The sequence below is a fragment of the Falco biarmicus genome, chromosome 11, assembly GCF_023638135.1.
Source record: "Falco biarmicus isolate bFalBia1 chromosome 11, bFalBia1.pri, whole genome shotgun sequence".
In the NCBI taxonomy this organism is placed as follows: Eukaryota; Metazoa; Chordata; class Aves; order Falconiformes; family Falconidae; genus Falco; species Falco biarmicus.
The window spans coordinates 31,590,461-31,600,904 of record NC_079298.1 but is presented as its reverse complement, the minus strand read 5'-3'; the positions used below and the strand labels follow the sequence as shown (position 1 = coordinate 31,600,904).

Genomic DNA, 10,444 nt, shown 5'->3' with positions numbered 1-10,444 from the left:
TGCAATCCCAGACAAGGGTGGCATGGTGGTCTATTTTCCTGTAAGTCCAAGCATTATTACTGTTTTACTCCGAAGGCTCTCAGAGGTCTTGTCAAAGCGATTTCTGAAGTAAATACAAAATTTCAGAGTCAATGCTGTACTCATTCTGCATGCACGTTAGTCAATGAAAGCCAAAATTCCTCAAAACTGTTTGTGAGTGTTTTCTGCTAAATGTGAGACACTAAATAAAGAAAAATTTCATTCTAATCTTATTCAGGTATTTATCTGTCCGACCTGACGTATATTGACTCTGCCTACCCATCAACAGGGAGCATTCTGGAAAGCGAGCAAAGAACAAATTTAATGAACAACATTCTTCGGATTATCTCAGATTTACAGCAGTCATGTGAATATGGTAAGCTGGTGTGTAAATACTGCAGTATTAAATGGAACAACTTTAAAAGCTTTAATATTTGTCTTCTGTAATGCAACGTAAGTAAGGCCTGACCCATTTGAATGCCATTAGTGCGCGCTCTCACCCTCTCAGCCCAAAAGTCTGAGTTCCTTCTGGTATTGTTGGTTATGACAGAGCGGCAGTGTGAGAAGATGGAGTAAAATTGCCCTTTTCTTACATTGCACACATTTTTGCAGTATGTATTTTCTGATGAAAAATATGGAATACATTGTACTTGAGTAGTTTTACTAGTACGATATAAACCTGTATCCCTGTGTTTCATAATTTTATGACTATGAATTCTAAAAATAGTAGGCTTACTTTTGGAGTAGTAGTTTTACCAGAGATAATAAAATACGCTCAGCTTGTCTTTTGGACGTTTATAGTTCTGTTCATAGATCAGATAATGTATTTTTTCTTCAAAGATGGTCTCCCTCACAGTCCTCTTCAAGTTCTAGTGAAGTCATAAGGCTGTGTTTTTGATGGTGGAATGTGAATTAGCATGGGATTGTGGCTTCACTGAAAGCTCAATGTAATGAGAAAGTGGGCTGTGAAGGAGTCCTCAGGTACAAACCTCCAGGTTCCAGGTTTGGACCCTCGGTTTGGCCAGGGATGCTCTCTCACTTTTCCCTTACATGTGCTCTGATAAGCAGAGCTGTTTTAGGGGGATACATACCTGGCTTCATGATGTGGGGAGTGTCAGCTCAACGCATGGGAATTGCTATGAAGGACAAAAATCTCAGCATCAGTAGGGACTGTAGTTTGTACCTCCATCTCATGTAAAAAGGCAAGAGATCTGATTCTGTTTAAATAGATTCTGGAAAATAACTTGGCTTAGCAATGAATGGTACAGTGATAATGAATGTCGTCTGTTCTCCAGATATTCCTCTGTTGCCTCATGTCCAAAAATATTTAAACTCAGTTCAGTACATAGAAGAACTACAAAAGTTTGTAGAAGATGACAATTACAAGTAAGTATGTGAAATGCTGTAACTGGCTGTAGCTCATTACAAAATAACTTTTGTAATACAGAGCCTGTTGCTTTTAAGATTGCATTTGTATCGGGGGACTATGCATCTCAGATGCACTAGTTGCAAGTAGTAAGGTTCCGGCAAGGTCCTGTACTCAAGACAATTTTCGGCATGCTGGAGGGCTTATCTCCTAGCTTTCAGGTCTGCTGATTTGATCTGCACACCTCTTCAGGTGTTCATTAATGAAGGCTCCGTACTTTTGGTTCACACATAGTACTGTTCAGTCAATAAGATGTATCCCATAATTGAAGATAGCTTATGTCATTTTTCATGGGAATTAAGTCATCTGTGAGTCTAGTCCCAAATTCTCACTGAGGGTGACTTAAGGCTTTTACTTTCATGTATATTTTTTACTTTCATTTATATTTTTGATTAGGTTATATACAGTGTAAAATGTAAACACTTGATTTTTGGGAGTTACTGTCCACCTATGTCCCCGCCCATTTGAAACAGAGGGTTTCACTTCCTTAATTAAAAGATTGTTACTGTATTAAGTGACTTGGCATCCAGCAAAACTAGGGAATGGAAATCTCTGGCAAGAGACAGGAACAAGCCCTGAGGATAGGAAAAAAACCTCAAGCAAATCTGTTGCATATGAAGAAAGTTTTTGTCCATTGGCTGGTGCGCTTGAGGACGTTCCCCACCCGTTCCCATCCTGCCCACCCGGGAAGTTTGTCAGGTCGGTTGTGTTGTATTGGTTGCTTGTGTAGCTATGTTCGAATGGTGGGCAGGGTATGCACATAGAGGAATGGATACACTTTACCATTTAATAACCCTAACTTGGGATTTACTAAAAGGCAGCAAATGGGGACCCTTCCATTTATGTCAAAGAACAGTTAACAAGAGCTTCGACACTCGGCTTCCCTTCTAAGATTTGTAAATTGTTCTCTGCCTGTTCATATGCAAGCATCCAGCTTATCTTTTTTGCTGAAATGTACTATAGCTTGATTTTGAAAATACTGCTTGCTTATCACTGAGAGTAAAAGCTTTGCAGTTAAACGTTTGAGTTAAAAAAAAAACCCCAAACCCCTCAAACAAACCTAGGTTTATTAACTGCAGTGCCTGCTTCTTAGTGACATATTGTTTTCATGAATTCCATGCTCCACTTTACTCTGCTTTCACTAGATAGGACTAAACTACTAGTGGAAATTTTATTGCTGAAGGAGCTCCGTTGTCTTCATCCTGTACAAGCCCTGGTTTGACAGCAGGGAAGTGAATGGAGACAATCGCACATAATGCAGCAACATAACTGCCATTCAGAAAGTCTGGTTTTACGCCCATTTATTTTATATGTCTCCAAACTGGTTAGGTTTTTTTTATGAGGGAGGAGTGTATTTTGAAGAACTATTCTTACTATAAATAACTATTTTACTTTTTATCCACTAAGAAGGGGAGGTTCTTCTCTAAATCTCTAAAGATTTAGAGAACAGCCATTGTGACCTGGATACATGTTTTTCTTCCTAGTGGATTTTATTTCATTTTAAAAAATTAAATCTTAAAAATTTAATAAATCATTGCTAAGTTGTCTGGGGATGGGAGGGAGAAGAGCTGTCAAACTTCAAACTTTTTCTCCCCAAAATGATGTAGATGCTTTTCCAACTCTGCTAATTTCAAAGATTCCAGTTCTGCAAACTGTGTGGACAAGATATGCTTGATCTTCCTGGAGTTCTCTGCTCCTGGAGTCTGCCATCTTAGTGGTACTGTTGGAAATGCCTGTTGTAGAAGAAGCTTGAATTATGGATGCAGTCAAGTTGATAATGTATTTTCCAAAATGCCAAAGAAGGCTTTTGACTTTTAGACCAGTAAATACAAAAGACTTGGCCTGGAACACCAGTACACTTCGTAGGAAAATGTAAATGGTGAAGTGTAGTAAGTGTAACTATTTGAGTAAAGGTAGGGGGAGCAGTTGTATGCTTTTTATTCTTGCTATTTTTCATGCTGGCGGTATTCTTGCTGAGTGTCTGATACCTGCTAGCCGTCCCCGGGCTGTGTAGGTCCTGGCTTACGTGTGGCTGATGTTTGCTCTGGAAGGTGGTGCCAAGGCAGAGCAATGGCCTCTTCCCCTGCTCCTTCCACAGTGTGACTTTGTCACATCGAGCTTTTGCTCACAGAGGGTGAAGATGGCAGCCTCTAGAATCAGTGGGACCTGTTCAATGCCAACATAGCTAATGCAGCGACCTTTAGGACTTACAAACCAGCTGTTTGGCTGCTGGTGGCTGGCTGTGCCTGGTGCAGAAGAGGCTCTGTATTGTAGCCAAGGTTTTGGTGTTGAGTATGGTCCTCTTTCAGCATGGTATTACAAACCTGTCCTGTCTATATGAACCAAAGCAAAAAACTCATTTGCTGCATTATGCCCTAGCATGTCACTTTTTGAATATTGGGCCCTGTTGCAGTAGTAGGGGGTTTTCCACTTTTTTTTTTAATAAAGAGTTTGAAAATAACGCGTGCTAAAGATAACTATGCACAGTTTGTATTAACTTTGTAGTGTTTCTTGCAATTATAGAAACAGGCAGCCTTCAATTGTAAATTTAAAAAAAATAATCTTTCAAAAACTTACTTTTATATGTTTCTGTTTCCTGATAAAGTAATTTTTAATGCTTCTTTAATGCAGACTTTCGTTAAAGATAGAACCAGGGACCAGCACCCCCCACTCTGCTGCTTCCAGAGAAGATTTAGTAGGTAAATGCTTAATAAATGTGCAAAGACTTGAGGTTGTCAAATGCATTATTTTTCAGTTGCAAGCATGGAAAATATTTGCCTGAGGCTAATAAAGAAGTGTGAAGTATAAACACTGTGTATTTGTAATAAAAAGTCTAAAGGTGATCTGTTAAGAAATTCTTCCAAGGAATTGAGTTGGTTTTTTAGTTTCTTGTATGTATTGTGGCACTAACTTGTAGTGTCATTTGGGGTGAAAAGCTATTAAATATTCATTCTTTGTTGCGTCTAGACAGAAGGGCCTTCATCTAAACTTTTCATGGTATAATATGCTTCCAAAAACGTAGATTATTTTTGATCAATGCCAAAAGTGGTTGAAGGCAGGAGTTTCAAAATGTAGAATCAGTGGGACCTGTTTAATGCCAATATAGCTAATGCAGCAAACTTCAGGACTTACAAAATACTTTTAACTACTTGATCTATTTGAAATAAGTATCTTTATTTTTAATCCTGTGCAAAACCCATAAAGTATGGGTTTTTAAATTATCAATATGAGTACATCAATGAGTTTTATTACAGGCCCTCTCTCACAAACTGAGTTAGGAAGTTTTGTGCAACTCCTCCACAATTTTCTGGCAGGTAACCCTGAAGGTAATTCTAAAGTTACTTGGGCGTAATGTCTTTTTTGTTCCCAGGCTCTGAAGTTGGAGCGTCTCCACAAAGTGGACGGAAAAATGTTGCGGCTGAAGGAGCCTTGCTACCACCAACACCCCCTTCGCCTAGGAACCTGATACCACATGGACATAGGAAGTGTCACAGTCTGGGATACAAGTCAGCATTTTATTTAACCTGAAAGCCCTAAGCTTTGTGATGTATTATCTTTCAATACAAAAGCTTTGCTTTTAAAAAGTAGCATGATTTGTGCACGGTACTTCACTTGGAGACCGATTTGTGGCAAGAGAGCAAGCTCAGAACTATAACGGTAGTATCCCAACCAAAGAGAGTTAGTCAAAGTAGGAAGACTGTGCAGCTGTTAACATGATAAGAATAGCTAATGAATTAGCTAAAATAGGCTTTTTGAATTACAAAACTATCACATACAGCAACTCAATGCCAGTGTAATTTTTTCAAATTCAAACTGAAATAATTACTTTATTGGTATTTTTATAGTGAGACCTCCTTTGTAGACTTTCATGTAACTTTGTATAGCAATGGCTTCAGGTTTTTTTCTTTAAAGGTGTACTCCTAATTAATATCTTGATCATTATATCATCAGTTCCCTTGTCGTCTTTTCAAAATGCACAATTGTAGCTATTCAGTAATTAATCTCTTAACTTACATTGTGTAAGTTTACCTTTAATGAGCTAGAATGCAATTCTGAAGTTCGGTTGCGTTACCGTAAGACAAAAATACCTTTTGATGTTGAAAGTACTTTATAAAGTACTGCTGACTTCGCTCCAAGAGTGCTGTGCAGTTTTAAGACTAGCAGTTCCTATCGATACTATAGTTTGTGCACACTTGCTTGTGATGAGCTGTGATTTAGTTTGGTATTTGGAATACACTGCAGTCGTTCAGGATGTTAAAGCAACAGTTCATGAAATGTATCAAAGATAACATTGTAATGGTTTTATCCTTGTTCATTTCTAGTTTCATACACAAAATGAATACGGCTGAATTTAAAAGTGCAACATTCCCCAACGCAGGACCAAGGCACCTACTGGATGACAGCGTCATGGAGCCTCATGTCCCATCCCGAGGGCAGGCAGAGAGCTCCACCCTTTCTAGTGGAATTTCAATAGGTAGGAAATGTAAACGTACCCAGGCAGTACATGGTCTTTTAATAAAGATTTTAACACGATTAGTTGGTGATTGTACAAGCAGCAGTACTGTTCTGAAATACTAATTCTATTTTAGAACAAATTCGAGAAATCTAGGTGAAGGGCAGCATAATTTATGCAGTATGAACTGATAAATAATAAAAAAAAGATTTATTTTTACCCTCTTTACCAATACAACCTCTGATGATACTCTTCTTCTTTTTTTTTTTCTTCCTAGTCTCCCCCCCCTAGATCAATCCAAATTAAAAATTTAAAATGCCATATTGAATTGACAGTGAGAACTGTAAATTGCTGACAATCTTTAAGAGCATAATTTCTAAATACTCCTCACTTTAGTCAGGGCTAGATAGCAATTTAACATTCATATACTACGTAATGTCAGAATCTACTTCATACTGTTAAGTTATTTATTTTCAAATATTTAGGGTATTCTTCTTTTGAGAACTTCTGCTTCCTGAGTTCCTTATGTGATGGCAGTTGCTCTTGTTCCCTGTTGTGCACAGATCCTTGGAGAGAAGGGAGGGCAGGGCCAGTGCCTCTCAGATCCCCCTAACTGCAGCCAGGATTGCAATATGGAACCTCTATCACAGTCCTTTTTCTCAGAGTTACTAGCTTGATGGAACTGAACAGTGTTCAGTTTTTATGCATTTATGGTAATGAAAGATTTCTGTAGTGCTATGCATTTCTTTGGATAACTTAATTTTAAAAGAAGTTTTCTTTTTTAGCCCTCGCGGAGAGAAACAAGGTCACACAGTTTCAAGTTACTCTGTTTTCGGGAGCTGCTCATGTATTTTCTTGAGGAGAAGGCTATATTCTGAGCAAAAGTTAAATATATTTTTCATGTGGAAAAAGTCAAATATGTGGAGGCAATAATTAAAAAAACCCCAACGTTAATAAGTAAAGCTGTGGAAGTAGCTTAGTCCAAAGTAGTTTGAACTTCTTCACATCAGACAGCTTCCACTGTTAAATGTGCGTTGCCTTGTCTCTGTTTCTACAAATTCTCTGCTATAGCAAAGTTTGCTGTTTCCAAATTATCCAGCAGGAGTGATACTTCTCATCAGCATACAGACAGACTGCTTTCTCATGGATTGCACAGTACAGGAGAATCAAATTTTTGTCACCTTTGTTGAGACGTAGCATTACCCTTTTCCTAGTGCAATTTTTTTACTGATGTTTTCTATCTATATATCTAAGAAGCTTCTCTGCAGTTGGTCCTTTTTTCCAGGGTAAATTATTTATTTACCTCCATTAGAGCCTAGCAGGGAAGGTTTGCCAGAGCTGACAAGCAATTTTTCATGAGGTACAATTAAGAACCAGTCACCATCTAGACATTTTGGAGAATACAGGGTTTTTCCTACTTCGTCTCATCTCTGAATTTTTCAACTCTGTTCTCTTGCTTAGCTCAGGCATGACCTTATGGACTTGATGTAGTCATCCTTACAAGCTGGAACAGAATTGCCACTTTAGAAGACTTTTATAAATCACTTGTAAAACAACAACCTTATGCAATCTGTGTAAGATCAGCAATTGTGGCTAGAACTTTCCCTCTCCCATTCTTTTCCACCTCCAGCCTCCCCATACTCAAATACTTCAGTTTTATCACTGTTTTGACAGTCTAGCACCATTATTATTTTTGCTACTTCTTGATTATGAAATTTGCAATTACACAAAAGATGTAAAAGAGGTGCTAGAAGTACATATGGAGGAAGAGAGTAAATTCTGGAGGCTTGCAGTATCTATTACTGAAGAATTCTTGGAAATTTAAGTTGTCTGGCATTCTGTACTGCTGCTTCAGCAGGATTTAGGGAAGTTGATTGAAGTTGCTAAGTTCCTCCATAATGTTTGAAGTAGTCTGTTTACTCAGGATTTGGAAATAGTACAGTCACTGCAGCAGAGAGGAGGTTTACAGTATTCTACAACACAACTTCAAAAGACGGTCAAGAAAACTTCTTCTGAATGTGTGTACTGAAAAGAGTGTTATTCCTTACCTTGCCCATAAAAGTGGATTTAAACCTGTAACTCTAGAAACAGGACTACCTTTTCTTAGATATAAGCCTATATGGGACTTAACTTTTTGGATAAATGACCCTTCTTCAAAACATACACAGTGTTTCTGGTATGTCAGCACCTTGAATATGACCTTCAAGATGACTGTAATACTACTTAAAATCACTCTTGGGTTTTGAGGGCTCAGAGGTGTTCACACCTTCCCAATCCTTTCATAGTGGAGGACTGGGTATAATCCACCTCTACATCAAATATCAAAAAGCAGCAATGTAACAGTAGTGAGGGTCTACAGGATGTTTGTATGTAGTGGTGTATCGTTATGATGCCTTATCTGAATCGTTAGAGCGTGTGAATTTATGCATTTTTTTATCAGGCCTCATGTCTGAGTTCACAGACTGGTCGGGGTTGGAAGGGACCTCTGGAGACCATCTAGTCCAATCCTCCGCTAAAGCAGGTACACCCAGAGCAGGTTGCACAGGGTCACATCCAGGCAGGTTTTGAGTGCCTCCATTGGAAGCTCCGCAGCCTCTCTGGGCAGCCTGTTCCAGTGCTCTGTCACCCTTCAAATAAAGAAGTTCTTCCTCCTATTCAGAAGGAACTTGCTGTGTTTCAGTTTGTGCCTGCTGCCGCTTGTCCTGTCGCTGGGCACCACTGAAAAGAGCCCGGCCCGTCCTCTTGACACTCGCCCTAAAGATATTTGCAGATGTTGATGAGATCCCCTCTCAGTCTTCTCTTTCCCACACTGAACAGGCTCAGCTCTGGCAGCCTTTCCTCATGAGGAATAGTGTTTCTTTTTCCACTGAACACACCAACTGCTTCAGATACATCAGGACTCTTCCACTTGGATTTCTTCAGTTACCCCTGTGATAGAAGCTTTCAGGCTGTGATAGAGGTCAGTCAGAGCATCATCACTAGGTGTGAGATTCATGACTGGAGGAAACCGTTCTGCCTGTAAGCATGTTAACACTGAGCAGTTAATCCAGCCAGTGCGTGTGTATCTAAACTAAAAACACACGTTCAGGTGATGATGGATAATTTTGATTGTGTTGTGCTGGGAAAGACTGATGATCCATTCTGGCAATGGTGCATAGTGTACCAAAACTTTTACATCAATGTAATTAATCTTTCAGATAAGAAGGATATATTAAGTGGGTATTTTTCCTTCCAATGAACGATTTGTAAAGCAGCAGCAAGGCAGAAAGTGAGCCAGGTATGGGATTTCCTGAAAACAGGCCTGTCTGTAACATAACAGCCATGGTCAGTGATCTTTATCAGATTCTTTTCTTAATTTCAGGGTCTGGAGGCTGACTGTGTCCATTCAATGCATTCTGCAAAGACCTGGAACTAAAATACAATAAAAAATTAGAGATATAACCCCTGTTATATAAAGTTCTTGTACTTGGGCCAAAACAGTTCTGGTTCCTAGAAGTATGAGACTGTGTTCAGCAGACGGTCGTATATTCTGCTGGAGTAAGGGACATGTACATCTGGTTCTGTTGCCATTTTGCTTTATAACATAGGTGCTTGTTATCTGAACAAAAGTGAGAAATGTTTCTCCAGCAGTGCCAAGGCTATCCTAATTAGAAGAAAGAAACACTTGACCAGTCGTATATACAATATCAGATGGGAAATGTTTTCTTGAATTCAGGAATGTAACAAGAGGAAATAGTCTCTTCTAAGTTTTAAACATTCATAGTTTAGACAGCTGCATTTGAATTAGTCATTTGGAGGTCTTTATAATTACACAGAGAATTAAGATCATCAAGGATATGATTGACTTCATTCTTAGGTGGGTGGCTAAAAAGAAGTTATATGACCTGTGTCCTTAAAACCCCACTTTATTTCTGTTGACTGCAGAGAGACTTTTGACAGATAATACCTAAAGATACAGGCAGATTAATACTGCTGAAAATGTTTTGTGCAGACAATCCAGAATATCTGCTTTAAGTAAACTGGGACAGATGCTTTTACTTTGCAGTGCAAGTTCATTGAGAACCTCAAGTGCTTGCTATCAGTAAGTCCTAAAGCTACAAGATCATCTTGTTCTGCAGTCCCTCTGTTTTGGTGAGGTCACTGTATGTACTCTCTCAAGAAGAAGAGTGAGTTTGCCCTTCTGGGGTCCAAGCATTGCTCTTGGCTGAGTTGGAGGAACCACCTGCACACTCTTACCAGCTGTTCTCCTGCATGTATTTCCCTGCTGTCACCTCCTCACCTAAAACTAGCATAAATTAAGATGTTTTTACTAGATCGTGGTTCCACTCAAATAGCATGAAACTTCCTTTTTATTCGTAAGATTTTTCTTAAGAATGCATGGTTTTCTAATACTCCTTGATATCCTTATACTTTTAAAGTATTCTTTTCTTGCTTAAGTGTACTCCTAAGTATCTTTGCAGCAATGTTCAGCTTGCTTCATTGATGTTTTCAGAAGTTTGGGATTTCCAACATTTTTTATAATTTGGCTCAGCTGCGTTACTGAATTT

General features: G+C 38.8%; 1 protein-coding gene across 8 annotated transcripts in view; it reads left to right on the top strand.

Moving 5' to 3' along the window:
- Positions 1 to 10,444, top strand: part of RALGPS2 (Ral GEF with PH domain and SH3 binding motif 2) — a 127,863-nt gene that overhangs the window by 94,528 nt on the left and 22,891 nt on the right. For all 8 annotated transcript variants that reach the window (XM_056355581.1, XM_056355582.1, XM_056355586.1 and 5 more), the window contains 5 exons: positions 257 to 394; positions 1,314 to 1,404; positions 4,076 to 4,143; positions 4,815 to 4,950; positions 5,767 to 5,918. In XM_056355581.1, the coding sequence (XP_056211556.1) occupies positions 257 to 394; positions 1,314 to 1,404; positions 4,076 to 4,143; positions 4,815 to 4,950; positions 5,767 to 5,918 (585 nt within the window). The remainder of the gene's footprint in view (positions 1 to 256; positions 395 to 1,313; positions 1,405 to 4,075; positions 4,144 to 4,814; positions 4,951 to 5,766; positions 5,919 to 10,444) is intronic.